At 51.0% G+C, this 16945-nt stretch overlaps 6 protein-coding genes and 1 non-coding gene across 7 annotated transcripts; 3 read left to right on the top strand and 4 right to left on the bottom strand.

Annotated features, from left to right (window-relative positions):
- Positions 1 to 2145: 2145 nt before the first annotated feature.
- On the top strand, positions 2146 to 3195 carry UHO2_01743 (uncharacterized protein; the record flags this gene model as incomplete). Its single annotated transcript, XM_041559180.1, has 1 exon — positions 2146 to 3195. The coding sequence occupies one exon, from the start codon at positions 2146 to 2148 to the stop codon at positions 3193 to 3195; it is 1050 nt and encodes a 349-aa protein (XP_041415114.1).
- A 582-nt stretch (positions 3196 to 3777) lies between these two features.
- On the bottom strand, positions 3778 to 5501 carry UHO2_01742 (putative 60S ribosomal protein L18; the record flags this gene model as incomplete). The annotated part of the gene is made up of 3 exons (XM_041559179.1): positions 3778 to 4266; positions 4629 to 4715; positions 5289 to 5501. 3 exons carry the CDS (start codon positions 5499 to 5501, stop codon positions 3778 to 3780), a joined length of 789 nt encoding a protein of 262 aa, XP_041415113.1.
- Positions 5502 to 6360: 859 nt separating this feature from the next.
- Positions 6361 to 9513, top strand: UHO2_01741 (uncharacterized protein; the record flags this gene model as incomplete). The annotated part of the gene is made up of 3 exons (XM_041559178.1): positions 6361 to 6930; positions 6961 to 8408; positions 8445 to 9513. The coding sequence occupies 3 exons, from the start codon at positions 6361 to 6363 to the stop codon at positions 9511 to 9513; spliced, it is 3087 nt and encodes a 1028-aa protein (XP_041415112.1).
- A 943-nt stretch (positions 9514 to 10456) lies between these two features.
- Positions 10457 to 11533, top strand: UHO2_01740 (uncharacterized protein; the record flags this gene model as incomplete). The annotated part of the gene is made up of 1 exon (XM_041559177.1): positions 10457 to 11533. One exon carries the CDS (start codon positions 10457 to 10459, stop codon positions 11531 to 11533), a length of 1077 nt encoding a protein of 358 aa, XP_041415111.1.
- A 742-nt stretch (positions 11534 to 12275) lies between these two features.
- Positions 12276 to 14519, bottom strand: UHO2_01739 (uncharacterized protein; the record flags this gene model as incomplete). Its single annotated transcript, XM_041559176.1, has 1 exon — positions 12276 to 14519. One exon carries the CDS (start codon positions 14517 to 14519, stop codon positions 12276 to 12278), a length of 2244 nt encoding a protein of 747 aa, XP_041415110.1.
- Positions 14520 to 14982: 463 nt separating this feature from the next.
- Positions 14983 to 15097, bottom strand: UHO2_10243. The gene has a single exon (XR_005960751.1). It is a non-coding gene; the product is annotated as a ribosomal RNA (ribosomal RNA).
- A 350-nt stretch (positions 15098 to 15447) lies between these two features.
- Positions 15448 to 16608, bottom strand: UHO2_01738 (putative IDH2 - isocitrate dehydrogenase (NAD) subunit 2, mitochondrial; the record flags this gene model as incomplete). The annotated part of the gene is made up of 1 exon (XM_041559175.1): positions 15448 to 16608. One exon carries the CDS (start codon positions 16606 to 16608, stop codon positions 15448 to 15450), a length of 1161 nt encoding a protein of 386 aa, XP_041415109.1.
- Between the last annotated feature and the right edge of the window lie 337 nt (positions 16609 to 16945).

Here is a 16945-nt window from a genome sequence, read left to right as displayed (position 1 = left end):
CTCTATTCTTAACTAAACTATACTCTACTGTAACATATACTTAGTTGTTCCATCACATAGTGCAATCACAGGCCATTGCTACTAATCTGAGCAGGGGTGTTGTATCACCCCTCACTGATGCTGTCTGTAGGCAGTGGTTACTGTGGTCCAGATATCTATCTCACCAAAGGCAGTACTCATACTGTGGTCTGGGCTTTCCTCATTGATTTGCTGTCTGATTGTTGACACCTCAAACACTCATGTCAAGTCAACAATTATCATCATGTATACTAAGTGTTCTGCAGCAAGCAGGAGCTGACTGTGCCATGCTACCACTGAACTGAGTGTTCACAGTGGTTAGCCAAAACTTGTCAAACAAACAACCTTCCAAGCAGTCTCAGTGAAAGTGGCCAACAGGTGCATACCCAAGAGTGCTCACTGAAACTGGTTGAAATTGATCAAGCCAGTAGATTTCGGGTTCCAGGCACCGGACCGCTGACAACGTCCTCCTGCCGGTTTCCGTGAGATCTGTCATACAATCACGTTACTACTGATTCCGGCAGGTTTCGCTGTAAGCTCCCGCTCGTACTGATTCGAGCGAGATCTGTCGTAGGACCGCTCTTACTACCGATCTCAATGGATTCGACTTTGGCATCCTCGTTCGGCCCAATCCGACGATTCCTGCGCCACTTCTCATATGCTTCCAGATCTTCCTGCGCATTCGGTCCTATGACACCTATGACACTCCCTTCTATCTTTATGTTGATGTCAAGGTGTAAATAAAGTGCTCGATTCACCTAGTTTTGTTCCCGAAATATCATCCATTACTTTTACTTACTTGCCAATGTTGAGAACGTAATACAACTGTGCCCTACCATAAAATGTCTACCATCCTTTCAACATTAGTTACGGAAAGCAGCAGCGACCACAATGATGATCAAGAGGATCGTTAAGCTCAGCAGCATCTCTATTACCTGTGTCTTCCCGATCACAAAAGGGATGTGTTTCTTTGCAATTGTCAACTTGCCAATGTTGCAGGCCCACTTCTGCCTTGTATTGGCGGCATCCTACCAATATCACCAATAATGGGGTCCAGGTGCCGGGTCTTCTTGACCAATGCATCCGGGGTTGAGTAGCTTGAACCTCCTCGACCAGCGGGTTTCCACTTGGTCCCCTCCAGTTACTCTCACTTGCTCCCTGTAGATAGCTAGCCACATCTCACACGATCACCAATACACAGTCTTTACCGTTGTCGTCATCTAAAACCAGCCTGTCCTACCCTTCCTGCTGAAATTATGTGTTGGTGAAGAGGAGACTTGGAAAGAAACGGGCTGCTCATACCTCCCTGGACAGACCTAGGTTCTTTCCTCTGCCCTTAGCCTCTAATAACATGTATTTAGTCCCGCTCTTGGTCAGGAATGTACACACACTACTCTCACGCTAGCATCGCTATGTATCGTCTCCTTCTGAACTTGACTCTTTCAGATGGCCTGTGTGGCTATATGCTCCTCGCTTCCCCCTCTCGGCTGCCAAGGGTTAACCCCTAGCCACTTAGCCCATTGCAACCACGGTCAATGACTGAGTCTTTTTGATGAGAACAACGCCTGAGACAGGACAAGAAGGAAACGCATGGGCCAGAATCAACAAAAACTTGGCTGAGTTCTATCCAGCTCCGAAGGTGTATATACATGGATGGCATTTGCAAGCAGCGCATACCCCCCAACACCTCCTTATCCTGACTCTGCTACCACCTTTAGCAACCTCCCCCCACCTTGGACATCTACTTAGCCGGTATGCCGGTGCATTACCAAGCGATTGGTCTGGCTCGAGCCGATATACCCGTTACCCTTTAACATTATCATGGGGCCCTGGGCATAACCCCTTCTGGGATTAAAGCGCGGGGCAGACACGTTTGGCGTGTCTGATCAGAATCTCTGCGAAAATGCCATTCTCCACTCAGGGTCGAGAATTCCAGCCTTTCCCACTCCTCGAACCCTTTCTCTTCATCCATCCTTCCCTCCATCCTTCCCTCCATCCCATCTCTCAATACCCACCCACCACCACCCTACGTAAGCCGTCTGACGCTTTCCACTGTCAACACATTCGTCCATCCACACAACCCCTCGCATACCTCACCAGCTTCGAGGCTGAGACCCATCCCCCAAAATGGCGCGCAACCAAGAAAAAGCACAATCAATGCTCTACAGATTTCGCGAAGCTCAAGCCACCTCTCTCGGTCTTTCCCCCAAACCCAACGTACGTCGTCCACGTCTTGCATCCACTGTAACCTCTCTCAAAGAAGCCGAAAAGTGGCGTGGCGAAGTAATCCGCGAGATCTCGCGCAAAGTTAGTAAAATCCAGGACTTTGGACTCACAGATTACGAAGTTCGCGATCTCAACGATGAAATCAACAAACTTTTACGGGAGAAAGGACACTGGGAGAATCAAATTTTAGCTTTGGGTGGTGCAAATTATAAGAGAGGCGTACCGAGTATCTTAGGGGATGAAGGGAAGGTGGGTGGAAAGGGAGGATATAAGTATTTTGGTCGGGCGAAGGATTTACCTGGTGTCAAGGAACTTTTTGAGAGGAGGGGGACGGAGGGGGAGGAAGGGGGAAGGAGGGAAGATAGATGGGAGAGGTTTAGGAATTTGCCGCGTAGTTACTATGGGGATGAGGATGAAGATGACGGTGTGTTGTTGGAGGAGGAGAGAAAGGAAGAGGAAAGGGAGTGGAGGGAGAGGTATTTGGCCCTGATGATGGGGGTTAAGCGCGATTTGAGGCGAAGGGATGCAGGTGTGGGAGAGGAAGAGATGGATATAAGCGATAATGAAGAAGAGGGATCAAACGGAGGGATCCAAGTTCCGACAATACCCAGACGCTCACCAAAACCGTGGAAGGAAAGTATGCAAGCCCTTGCTCAATCCTACGACTCACAATACGCACAACCGGAAGATGCATCATCAACGCTAGAAAGCGGAAAACGCCCACAAGAGGAGGAAGTGGAAGAAGAGGGAGGAGGAAAACGTCAAAAAGGTCCCTCTGGTCAAGTTATCTCCACAACGCAAGCAGAAGCAGCGACAGTAGCGATGGTATACTCAATCTTCAGCGGAGAAGATCTCCAAGACCCCACCATCCCCGATCGGGAAGCGATCGAGAAGATGATCTTGCAAGCAAAGAAACGTCAGTTGAAACAGGAGTATGTCGGGTCCAGCTGATGGAAAGCAGCTCGGAACCAGGTGTTCTTGTAGCAATCGACGTTTGTTTTGCATCGCTCATTCCCATTTCTACTTGTATGCTTACTTTTACGGCAAGCAGGATCATTCTTCCATGTGCACTCTGTTGCGTTGTGCACGTTTGATTTGTCATGCACTGCGAGGCGGAAAAGTGCTCGAGGGCTGTTCGAACTTGGAGTGACAAGCACGACATGGGTACAACGGCAGTTGGTTCACCCAACCAGTGTCATCAAAACAGCGAGCAGGAGTTGGCTTCAAAGTGAGGAAATGACACAAACTGACAGGCTTGGAAGAGGATGGAGAAAAAGTACAGAATCTGCATGGATTGGATGCGGTGGATGAGTGTTGACTAGACAACTCCGGCAAGGTGATGTGTGATTGTATGAATGTCATGTAAGATGGCGTGTGTTTTGACCAACATTGACGAACCGAGTTCGGCCAACATCTGATTTTTTGGGGATGTAAGGTGAAACTTCCTCAAGGCAAACCCCTAAGCAAGGTATGCATATCGGAAGAAGAAGAACGAAACAGTGACAAGAAATGCAGCTAGAGATGTACGGCGATTTACACCTTGAAACCGCGCGAGGCACGACGACCACGAGCCTTTTCGAACTTGCGACCCTTGGATCGGATGTAAGGCTTCTTGTTTTTGTGAGGGCCGAAACCGAAGTGCTTGACAGCCTCACGTGCGGTCTTCTGACCACGGATCAAGACCGTGTTGCTACCGGTAGGAGCACGGGTAGCGAGCTGGTCCAAGGTGAGGCACTCACCGCCAGCAGCCTCGATACGGGCACGGGCAGTGTTGGTGAAACGAAGAGCAGCAACGGAAAGCTTGGGAAGCTCGAGAACTCGGTTGTCATCGGTGATGGTTCCAACAACAACAACGGTCTTCGGAGTCTCGGAAGCAGAAGCGGCAACACCACCCTGAGACTTGGTCAAGTAGATGACACGGGAGACCGAGACAGGGGGCTGGTTGATCTTGGACATGTAAAGGCGTCGGAGGATGGCCTTGTTGAATCGAGAGTCGGTTCGGCGGGCGAGGAAGCGGTAGAGCTGTTGGTTGTGATCGTTGAGCGGGTGTTGCAGGTGAGATGCGTGCGGTGATATGTAGTGGAAATGGTCAGCGTCATGATTTCGTTCAAGGTTGTTTGCAAGAAGAGGAGCGACGATTGCCAAGTGGTGGTTATCATCCTATCAACGTCCCGCACTGTCCCTTTGTCTACGCATGTGTCCCACTTGGAGTGACTTTGCCTGATCGCGTTTCTGTCGAGGCCTAGTCCTGCTCCTGTCCACTGTCTGCACAGCGCCTCCATGTTGGTGCTTTCCCTGCTTTGTGATCTCCACTGTCTCTGCATTACTCATGCCACGTACCTGCCACCATCTGTCCTCTTCTTTTAATGTCAGCGGAAACTTACCTTGACCAAGAGCAGGAGATAAGGGTCCTGGCTCTTAGGAGCAGTACGCTGACCGTTCTTGACGTGCTTCTTGGCGATATCAATACCCTAATGATGGTGAAGTGCAACATGAAATGGTGTGTTGGCGAATCAGTATGACTATTTTGGCGATGCGACGTGTGTCGGCATGACGAGGCTACGAAAGCATTCCAACGACGTATGCGGAGATGATGTGTTCGAGTGTAAGGCTATTATTGTTTTCGGTGCAGTTGTGTCGCTGCAAATATGTTGGTGCGGAACTGTGAATGTGTAGTTATGTAATGCGCAGGTGCGGTCGACGCAGTCGCTAATGAGCAGTGACCAGGCTGACATGTATGCTGTGTTGATGCGAGCCTGCCTCTCTGACTGCAACCTGAGCCAGCTTCACGAAACCTTGAGGTTTGACCGTTTTGTTCCGGCTTGCTACGTTGTAAATGCATTGCCATCCTACCAACCAAGCCCAGCTCTGACAGCAATCTCGCCGTGACAACACTGCTTTGGGCAGCATGATTGGATACGCGAATTCGTGTGGCTGTCATGATTCGGCGAAGTTCCCTGCCAAGTTGCAAAGTGTTACCGTGTCTACTCTTCCGTTATCAGACCGCCATGTAGAAACAATGATGTCGGTTGTTCCCTGCTTACGCTACGGCGGGCTGCTTGTGCATTATCTGATGGGTGCTGTTCTGACTGATGTGGCAACGGTTGGCATGCTGCGGGACCTTGAATGAAAATGCTGTCGGTCTGTGGCGCTGGAAGGTCAGACTGGGTGCTGATGCGTGCATGTCGGTGGTCGTCGTCGTTGGATGCTGTCGTAGTGTGTGCCTTGTCGATGCATAAGGTGGCACAACTTACCATTTTGATGTATGTCTTGAGGGGTGGAGATGGTGACGGTGGACGAGACGGTGATAGCGACGACGAGCCTTTCGATTAGGCCACACACACACACACACCGGCAGCGCTGGCTGAGATTTGGCTTGAGCTCTGAGAAGCCTAGCTGCAACCACACACTCAAAAAGCTCGAATTCTCAACTATTCTCATCTTCAACTATTCTCATCCTCAACTATTCTCATCCTCAACTACTCTTATCCTCAACTACTCTCTCATCCACTGAATGCCACACGTGCCCTCCTTCGCTGTCTCTGTGTCGAGTTCGAATTCTTCGGATTGAGCAGCAGCCTTGAAGGCTCAAAAGACTGGCGCCGCTAACCCTTTCGCAAAAGCAGGCTTGCCCGTCGCTTTCTTTGTTCGTTTGGCGGGGTTTTCTCCTGCGTTGGGCCAAAAGTCGAGGTCGGCCGAAGTAATTCTATCACATGATTTGATGCAAAATCTGAGAGAGAAAAAAAATAATAAGAAACAGGAGACGATCGGGCAAAATCCGAGCTCCTCGAAAAGACGCGCTATAAAATCGAAATCCGAAAAATTGCTTCGAAAAAAGTCAAGACGCGATCACACATAGACACAACAGAGATGAGGGGCGAGAACAACTCTCTCGTGGCTAACTTGCTTGTTCGTGCGCGTATCGTCAAAATCGGCAGAGTCGATCGGATCGGGCAAAGTGTTGGTTGCGTTGTGGTGCATGTGGTGCATGTGGTGCATGTGGTGCGTGTGTGTGGAGGCTCAGTTTTGGTCGACAGTATACCGCCACCATCACTGCCAGCACCGATTGCGCTCCTACCCTCCCTTCCAACAACTGCACCGCGCAATTTGATTCCAATGCTTCCTCCTACGCTCAACCCCGGTTCTTCTCCTGCCTCTCCCGCCGTGTCCACTACGCCACATGACACGCCGTCTTCACCGAGCCTGCCAGGCTTGCCCGCATCACCAAGAAAGAAGCTCCTTTATGATACACTCAAGAAGTCATTCGATGATCAGGATTCCTTCTCCAGATATTGGATTCAGACGCTCGAACTCGCAACCCTGCCCAATATTGGCCGCAAGAAACGTCTAGATATGCTCAACCTCTTTCTCGGTCTCGAACACTTTGAGCAGCTCATCGATAGGCTCAAATCCATAGCCGATCGGCTTCCGGAATCCTTTGTCGATAGCTTCTTGCACCATTCTGGCTCTGCATGTCTCAAAGAACAGTTCGACGCAGAAACTCTCTTGGAACGCATCGATCAATCCGCCCTCTTTCAACCTACCCTCGACCCTGTCGACCGCCTTGCACTTGTCTTGCAGCATGCTTTCGTCCCAGGTGCACCCCGAAGGGTCCGTATGCCTCTCAGCGACTTTACCTCCACCTTCAACGGTCAAGCTCTCGAAATGCTCGTCCACCACATCAAGGTATAGAACCAGCTCAATTCCCCTTCCAAGTTCAAGTACTTTACCAAGGTGCTCCCCATAATCCAGTCCTCAGGCTTTGGCAAAACCAGGCTCTGCGTCCAACTCAGTACCGTCTGTCCCGGTATGCTCGTTTCTCTCACACAAAACTATGATGACTCGGAGCCACCGCAGGACAAGCCAGTCTATGACTACTTTCAACGCGTCAAGGGACTCCTCCCTGGGTCATTAGAAACCAAGTATCAGCCCAACGAAGAAAAAATGAGGTTCAACGAAGCACACCTCTCCATCCTCGCTTGGCTTGCCATCTACTGCCAGACTACAGCCTATTACCTGATCCAGCTCCAACATGCCTCTGGTTGCTTTGACCCGCCTGCTCACCACCAAGATCCTGCCGCGTGCTGGCGTGCCGTCGTCTTCTACTATGCCCGAACTACTGGCTTGAAAGAGGGCTCGTTCTTCGAGACTCCCTCTAACCTCTGCCACCAGAGCCGCCTCCCACATCTCTGTTCCACAGACATACCTCCTAGCACCGACAATCCGCTCGCTCACGTCCACCCCGCCAATCAAGCCGCCGATCCTCCGCCTAGCCTTTTGGCAACCCCGCGAATTCGTGAAAAGATCCTCGATTACATCTGTGAAACGGCCACCACTCTCGCGTCAACCATGAAGGGACAGTACTCTTGCCAATTGTCCTATCATGAGTTGCTCACCCATTCCATTCGAGACCATCTCAAGCCAAGCCTCCAATTAGTGGAGCATCTCTTTCGCGACGCTGACCCTAACTCGTTCTTTTTCCTCGCATTGGACAAATGCAGTAGCATTGATACATTGCTGCCATACATACGTCTAGTGTGGTTCTTTGCCGTGCCAAAGATGACGTGGATCCTCCTCATCGACACCAACCCGAATCTGGCACCGCACGCCCCCGCCGGCGAATCTCGTCAAGCTTCGCGACGCCCGTCAGAATTCGACATGCAAAGTTTCCCCCAGCCGTTTTCGGCGATGCCGCTCGACCCCAACTTGACTAGTCAACATCTTCGCACGCTCTTCTCGGGTGGCGGCCAACTGACCATGCGAGACCTCGACGCATTCCTTCCTCGCTTTGGACGACCGCTGTGGATGGACTCACGCTATCACAGCGACGGATTCATCATGCCCAGGGCCATCATCAACAAACTAGTCTCGCGGGTGTGGATATGGCCTGACGAATTGAAAGACTACCAGTCTGATCCGCTCGGCGATACCATCCAGAATCTGATCGCACTTGCCTCCCGACGCCTTCACCTCGACCTGTCGAGCAAAGCTGGCCCACAGATTTGGTACCCCTTTGTTCGTAACCAGATTGCTTGCCGCCTGCGCTACTTCGGTCGAATCTATTCCACCTCGGATTCGATCAAGTCCGGTACACCTGGTGAACCACCTCTTAGCCTTGCCGTTGCTTGGAGCGTTCGATCCAAGCCCGAACTTGTAGCTGCCAAGTGATCCATGATGGTGCAGGCTATTGTCAATGTCAGTGAACCCGTTGGTCTTAAGGTGGGCGCTCAAGGCGAGCTCGGCATCGCTCTCCTATCCACCATGGCCATCGACCTGGCTATGAGCCAGAGGTACTCGGATGACCTGTGTGACTACATTTGCAATGGGCCTTCTACCTCGGCCGACACCAAGTATACCGCGCTCTACGGCCTCGTCAGTGTCCACGATTGGCTTTGCACTCTTACCGGCTCCAAGTATGTAGTGTGTGCACCAGCAGTCAGCGGGTCCAGCAGCGGCTTCTCTGGAAGCGAGGATGGCGAAGAAGTCATGGCGGATCGAGACCAAGCCGATCAAGGCTTGCCGTCACAACTGGCTTCGTGGGCCCGACGCGCATGGCTCAACTTTACGCATCCCACCATTCTGCCTGAGGAGATACCGCTCGACCGTCGCATTGGGACAGAATTGCTTCGCGAGCTCTGGATCCGTCACGCCACAGCGCAAGGCGTTAGCAATCAAGCTGGATGGACTTTGCTCATACCCGTTTATGAGTCTCACAGCGACCAGCCTCCGAATGGCGCTGACAAGTTTGACGAGACCAAGTTGTCGTACATTGCTATCCAAGTAATGAACTCGATCAACCGGCCCACCCGAGAGGTCAAAGAGGCGGCAGTAGGCCCTCATCTTGCTGTCGACCAAGAGAAGCAGTGCCTCGAGCTCTTCTTTGATGTCAAGGGCTTAGCATCTTGCCGCGGTCACGAGTACTCGCAGCGACGCCATCCAACCCCAGCATCCAACAAGCAGCGGGCGCCCAAGACGAAAGAGCAAGAGGAAGAAGATGCAAAGAGTCGTCTTCTGCTGCGACATCACATATTCATAAGTGGTCTCACACCTGAAGGCTTACCATTGCTGAAGCAGCTCGAGGGCCCCGCCGCTAAGCAGGCGAAATTGCTGTTTGGCGATGCGGATTCACTTGACACGCTCGAGTTCGACGAGGCGCATGCCCACTATGTCCGCCGCTTGCCATCGGAAGAGCATCGCAGAACTTGGGATGAAGCACAGACGTGCACGGAAGGCAGACTGGTGTTCTTTTCGTCATCTTTGTTGACGTGATTGATTTTGACACTGATCGAGTCAGAGCTGGACCAGTCAATAGCTTCTGCACTGTCATCTCATTGCTGGTGAATGATGGACGAGAAAGAAGATTGAAAGCAAATAAGATTGTGATGTATGCATGTCGTCACCAACGCTCAGCCATTCGCTGTCAACTCATCTTGAGAAAACACATATCAGCCAAAAGGAATGGTAGTTGGTTGAAGTCTTCCAACGTCATCGCTACTCCGATTCAGGCCCAGGCAATCGAAACAAAACAAAATACTAAAACAAGACTGTGATGGTGCAGATGACAGCGACCGACCGATGGCGATGCAACAAGGCATGCAAGAAAAGAAAATGGTGGTTCAATAACTGACCGTCCAACTTGACGTCCAACTAAAGCTACTCGCGCGAGAGAGGATTATCAAATCGGAAATTCGAATCATTTTCAAGAAATTGGAATCGCCAATTCGGATTCGGATATTTCTTGCAATTTTCCATTTTCGACCTGAAACGCAGTTCCCAAATCTTGTCCCATCCCTCTGGCAAAGTTTCTACGGGCTGCAGTATATTGCACATTTATATCCAATCACCTTCCGCAACCTCATCGTGCCTGTCTTATACCCACAGACAGCAGAGCTTTCCCTTTCCCAGTGGTAAGTGTCTTCGGCCGCATCTGTGCGCACACTTGACAAGCAAGAAAAAGAATATGAAAAAGAAAAAAAGAAAAAGAATATGAAAAAGAAAAAAAGAAAAAGAAAAAGAAAAAGAAAAAGAAAAAGAAAAAGAAAAAGAAAAAGAAAAAGAAAAAGAAAAAGAAAAAGGTGTTGATTTTTCTTGAGTGTTGTTCATGTTGATGTGCGAGTTCTGCTGACACGATCCTACAACTACACCTCCACCTTGCCTTACCTTCCCCATCCGCTTACCATCACTTCTACATCGATTGGGTCACCCTGCAACGATGGACGCGTACGACGAACCAATGGACGCCGCTTCTAGTGGACACCGCACCATTCCGGACTACAAGGATATCGACGAAGACCGACGACCCGAGTCACGTCCTCCTCGAGGTCGATCTTACTCTCGCTCCCCCTCCACCACTCCCGTCCCTGGTCGACGTGACCGCAGCCCCGCTCGTCGCGCTGACAGCCGCAGTCGCAGTCGTAGTCGTAGCCGTTCGCCTCTGCCTCATCGCCGCTCTCGATCCCCCGCTGCCCGACGATACGATCGAGACGACCGTGACCGACGCGATCGCAACCGTTCCCGCTCACCTCCTCCCCCTCGCTCCGATCGTCGTCGTTCCCCACCGCCCAAACCTCGTGGTGCACCCGCCCATGTCGACCCTACCACCGTCCTCGGAGTTTTTGGTCTCTCGATCCGCACCGTCGAAGCAGACCTCAAGGACGAATTCGAAGCCATCGCCCCTGTGGACAAGGTCGTTGTCGTCTACGATGCCCGTTCAGGTCGTTCGCGAGGCTTCGGTTTCGTCACCATGCGTGATGTCGACGGCGCCTCTGCTGCTATTGAAGCCTTGAACGGCAAGGATTTGCACGGTCGAAAGATTCGAGTCGATTTCTCGACTACCCACAAACCTCACGATCCCACTCCTGGTATTTACAAGGGTGAGATTCGACCGGATGATCGATACCGTGCTCCTGCTCGTGGAGGTGACCGAAGCAGTGGAGGTGGTAGGGATGGAGGCTCGAGATACACCGGTCGAGCATACGATAGGGCCGATCGAGCAGGAACTAGCTCATACCGAGGTGGAGATTCCTACAGGAGAGGCTTTGCCGATTCAAGGGATGACTGGAGAAGAAGACCCTCCCCTCCGAGAAGGCCGAGGAGATCACCCAGCCCTCCACCAAAGAGAAGCGGTGGAAGCAGGTACTCCCGATCGCCAAGCCCAAGACGCGGTGGTGGGGATAGGTACGACGCTGATAGGGAGGAAAGAGTTCCTCCTCCCTCCAGGGCTAGGTTGGGAAGTCACCTCGACAGCCCCCCTCGAGAGGACAATGTCGAGCCCAGTCGATACTACTAAGCATCCCCACCGACCGAGGGGTGCGAACAGCGCCTGCAATGGTCCTCAAATCACCTCTTCAAGCACATGCACAATATGCTATACCTAGCATCCGTCACGTTCTCTTCAACTTCAAATCAGACGCCGATCTGGTGTTCTCAACATTCACTGTCGCTTTGTTTCAAGCTTTGCCGAAGTCTGCTGTGTTCAAGTTTCCCAAGTTATGTTCTGCCTCAAAACGCTTCAAAAAAAACCTCATATATCAAGACCTTTCGTCCTCAACTCAACATCTCAATGTGTGAAGCCAAGATTCAACGTCGTCAACGTCCTTTGTGTGTGCAAGAGCAGCTGGTCAAGATGCAAGACAGGGTTGTGTCCGTCAAGACTGCAATATACGGGATGGACAAATGCAAGTACAAGAATTCATTCGCACTTGACCCAGAACATGAGATGCTTGAAGCAATGTCGCCTCAAGATGCCAGTGACACGCTGCCGAGCTGATGAGCTAGGTAAGAGCAAACACCCCCATTAAGCGCGCGCTAATACAGAGCTTCTTCTTTCTTCTGAGCGCAGCACGCCGACAAACTTTCGTCTACCTTGAGAGGTGAGTCACAGGGTGATTAAAAAGCTTGCTCTCATGCTCGGTACGCAAGGTCAGAACCAGCGAGGCGAACCAGTAGCATGCAAGACCTTGATTCGAGCAATGCGAAAGTATATCACTACCACCGAGTGAACCAATGGCTGAGTACATGCATTTGAGCTATCAAAGAGACTCGGCCAGCTCCTTCCGAATCCTAAGCATCCCCTCGACCAGCTCCTCCTTCTCATCCCACCTTTCATCTCTCTTCACCTCAATCGCACCATCCCTACCCAACACCCTAATCAATCTCGCAGCCGCTTCGGCTTTCCTTGCGCCATACCACGTTCCATGAACATCTTCACCCTTAACAAACGCCTTATAGGGCTCTAACCAAGCCCCCACCAACTCCTTCTCCTCCTTCTTAAGCGAGGAAAACCACCAAAGGTAATCATCAAACGAATGACTTACCCCCCTATACCCGGGCAGAACGTCATCAATCACCTTTGCTCGATACTCTATCCGATACCTCAAGATCCTCTCCGGCGGAAAGCCTCCTTTGATTAGATCCGTAATCAAGATCCGTTGAGCAATATATACCTGAGAATCAGAACAAACGTGTCCAAAGATCTCGGCAATCTCATCCGCTGTAGAGGGCGAGTGGTGGGAATTATCGTCGTCATCGTATCTGACACGAATATTGTCAGAACACCCATCGCAAGAGATGAGTTCGATTCGATCGTGGATCTGGTCTTCCGAGATGAAGTAGGATGAACCGCATCGACAGGGGTAGTCGAACGTCATTGGCCCCGCGAAAGCTTGCGGTTCGGTTGGTTGGAAAGATTCAAAGTCTATGGTTTGTGAGATACGTGGTTGGGTGGATGAAGAGGAAGCAGCTCGTAAAGCTACAAGTTTCTCATCGTAGAAAGAACGGGTTTGGTTGTCGATGAGGGTTTTGTAGGCATGGTTTAGTTGTCGGATGAATTGGTCGGATTGGGGGAGCGAGTCTGCGATTGCTGTGGGGTCGAGATGCTGTTGTTGCTGCTGAAGTTTGTCTGGATGATAAAGACGCACTTGTGCAAGGTAAGCGGACCTTATCTTGGTGGAGGTTGCTGAGGCTTTCACTCCAAGAATGTCGTACAAAGACTTGTCCTCTTCTTTCAGCCCTTGCGATGCTTCCTTGCTCCCCTTCGCTGAGCTTGGGGACCTTGTCGACATCTCCACCCCATACAAAGGCAGCATCTTCTCCACCAATGGGAGCGTGTAATAATTATTCACCTGCCTCACCAACCCCTCGGTATCCGCTGGAGTATTAATATACCTATACACCCACTCTTCATCCTCACATTCCCCCATCAAAAAGGTGAGCCCTTCTTTCTCGCACCACTTGGCAAACCTGCCATCCATCATCGCCTTTGTCCAATCCGCCTTAACAAAGGCCCGCTCCTCTCCATCCCTAGTCGCTCTAAAAGTATGCATCTTCATTCCCCCCACCGTCTTTGCAAGGGTACCAGCATGCACCTCTCTCAACTTTGCTATCTTGTCCTCCGCACTCAAGCTTATGTCGATGTTGAGAAGTGAACATAGCTCGTCCAGCTGTCCTGAAGTTTCTGCGACGGGTTTCGAAGGCCAGATTGCCGAATTGGACTGCAAGAAAACCCTGCTAATGATCGGCTTGTAGCTCGGATGGCGAGTGGATAGATCGAATTCGTGCATCAGTTGGGAATGTGTACTGTGTGCACCCGCTGACAGGCCTCCGACGGTGATGTTATCTGGGTCACCACCGAAGTGGGATATATTGTTGTGAATCCATTCGAGTGCTGCTCTTTGGTCCCAAAATCCATAGTTTCCTGTAAGACAATCTGGATCTTCTTTCCGCAACGCTTCGTGGGCGAAGAATCCGAATAGGTTCAACCTATATCCTGCTGTAACCACGACTGCTTCCAGTCGACCTGAATGGATAAGATCACTTGGATCTTTTTCTGGCGAAAAATGCGCATTGCCAATCTGCAACCATCCTCCATGAAGGAAGAACAACACTGGCAACTTGCGGTTCAATCGAGACCCATCGGTTTGAACAGGACACCAAATGTTTAGGTAGAGACAATCTTCGCTCTCGCCAAAAGTGGGGCAGTCGGGGATAGTAATGCCATTTGTGAGTGCATAGTTGGTTGGTTGTGGGCACTGTGCGGCGAAGGAAGAGTATTCAGTGTTGTTGCTGTCGTAGCGGAAGGTAGGGGAGAGTGGGAGGGGACGCTTCCAGCGGAGAGAGCCGATGGGGGGCTGGGCGAAGGGTATGCCGGTGAAACGTTGAGATTTGAGTTGAGCGGTGCAGGTGTCTTGAGCTATTCGGCCGATGATGTGACCTTGATTGGGGATGGTGACGGAAGCAGCATCGTGCTTGATGAAGGTGCTTGTTGATTGACCCATCGTGAGCGGTTACTGAGCTTGTCTCATGAGGCTGATCCGGATCGAAACGTGGCTGGGTCGTGCCAAGTGATGGCCGTGAGGCTGCGTAGCTCGAATGTGGTGTTGGCTCTATCTCAATATCCGAGTCGCAGTGAGATGATGTCGTACAGCAAACAAGAGACCTGACAGCGTCTGTGCCATGTCACAAGAAGCAGCGGCTATTATTTTTGTTTTCTACCGGCACCCTTTCTCGACTTTTTCTTTTTTCACCGGTTCAGGCCGGTTATATCGCCGTGTCAGTCATCGAAACGTACCATTCTTCTCGCCCTTGCTTGGCCTTGTTCATCAACAGAAAACTTCATGAGCTTGGTTTTGTCGACTCGAACCCATCCCCATCTATTCTACATCCATCATTCAAAGCATCTGGAAGTGGAAAAAATAAAAAAAAATAAAAAAAGAAAAAAAAAAGGGGGGGGGGCAAAAGAAACTGCAGCACCTAGGATTCCCGCGTGGTCCCCCACCGCAGTACTGACTAGGCGATACCTTGCTTAACTTCGCAGATCGGACGGGATGCGGTGCTTTCAAGGTTCTATGGCCGCAGATGGTTTGGGATGCTTAGTAAAAGTTGATATACCAAATCTGCACCACTCTTTGCAGCAACACGAGCTTGGATGGTTTGGATTCACCTATACCAATCAATACGCAATAACGATGCCCTTCGAGCCGGACGCAGGCCAAAGTGAAACCAAGCCCAAGCCTTTCGCAAACACACAAATGAAACGGGTGATTTGCATGAGGTCATATCAAAAGGAGGAAAGCGCTATATACAGGATGCAAGCGCAAAAAGCTCCAGCAGGGCTGAATAGAACAGGAAGGAATGCTAATCTTGCTCCCTCATAGTGTGATTGGTTGTTGTTGTTTTTTTGGTTGTTTTTTGTTGCTGCTTGGCTTACAAACGAGAGATGATCTTCTCGGTGAAAGCACGAGTTCCGAGCTTACCACCCAGATCACCGGTCCTCTCACCAGAAGCAATAGTCTTGAAGATAGCTTTCTCGATACGATCAGCCTTGTCAAAGAGGCTCATGTGTCGGAGCATCATGATCGACGAAAGCAGGAGAGCGGTAGGGTTGGCCTTGTCCAAACCAGCGATGTCAGGAGCGGAGCCGTGAACGGCCTCAAAGATCGAAGCGTCCTTACCGATGTTGCCGGAAGGAGTGAGACCGAGACCACCGATGAGACCGGCGCACATGTCGGAAAGAATATCACCGTACAAGTTGGGCATGACCATGACACGGTCAGCGTAAGGGGCGGGGTTCTGAACGATGCGAAGGCAGGCACGGTCGAGAAGGTCCTCGTCGTAAGCTATGTGGGGGTACTCCTTTGCGACCTGTCGGCAAGCGTGAAGGAACATGCCATCGGACATGCGCATGATGGGAGCCTTGTGAACAGCAGTGACCTTGTTACGACCGTTCTGCTCGGCGTGGTGGAAAGCGTAACGTGCGACACGTTCGGAAGCCTGGTAAGTGATCAGCTTGATCGACTGAACAACACCATCAACAATCTCGTGCTCGATACCAGAGTATTCGCCCTCGGTGTTCTCACGGATGAGGACAGTGTCGACGTTGTCGTAGGCAGTCTTGAAGCCTTGGATCGACTTGCATGGTCGAACGTTGGCGAAAAGGTGGAAGGTGCGTCGGAGGGTCAAGTTGAGCGAAACGTGTCCCTTGCCGATAGGCGTAGCAAGAGGACCTTTGAGAGCGACGGTGTTCTTCTTGATCGAGACGATCGATTCTTCGGGAATGGTCTGCTTGCCATCCTTGATGAAGGGAGCGACGGAAACCTCCTCCCACTTGATAGGGACATGAGCGGCACGGTAGATCTCCTTGACGGCTTCAGAGACTTCGGGACCGATACCGTCGCCAGGGATCAAGGTGACGGTGTACTTGCCGTCGGAACCCTTGTGCTTGTTGTAGGTCGAGGTGGGTGCATTGGTGACGGGCATGGCAAGGCCGCGAACGGACATCCTGTTGACTCTGAGAGCCGAAGAGGCGAGCGAAGGGCGCTTAGCCAGCGACGAGCTGGCCGATCTGAAGACGGGAGCGGACAACATTGTGCGATGAGGGAAGATAGAAGAGGAGCAAGGAGCAAGGAGCAAGGTGTGGAGAGAAGAACAAGATTTGATTTGATTTGATTTGATGATCGTGTCGACGACTTGCTTGATCGCAGCGGGAAAAATAGGGAAAAAAAGGAGAAAAAAAGGAGAAAAAAAGGAGAAAAAAAGGAGAAAAAAAGGGGAAGAAAAGGAGAAAAAAAGGGGAAGAAAAAGTTAAAGTTTTCGTGTGATTGATGATGATAATAATGGAGAGAGGGAGAGAGAGAGAGAGCGAGGAGAGAGAAGGAGTCTATATATATAAAAAGAAGAGCAGCAGAGAGCTGCATTGACTGCG

The sequence above is a fragment of the Ustilago hordei genome, assembly GCF_900519145.1.
Source record: "Ustilago hordei strain Uho2 genome assembly, contig: UHO2_contig_03, whole genome shotgun sequence".
NCBI lineage: Eukaryota > Fungi > Basidiomycota > Ustilaginomycetes > Ustilaginales > Ustilaginaceae > Ustilago > Ustilago hordei.
This window is presented reverse-complemented; position numbering and strand designations above follow the sequence as displayed.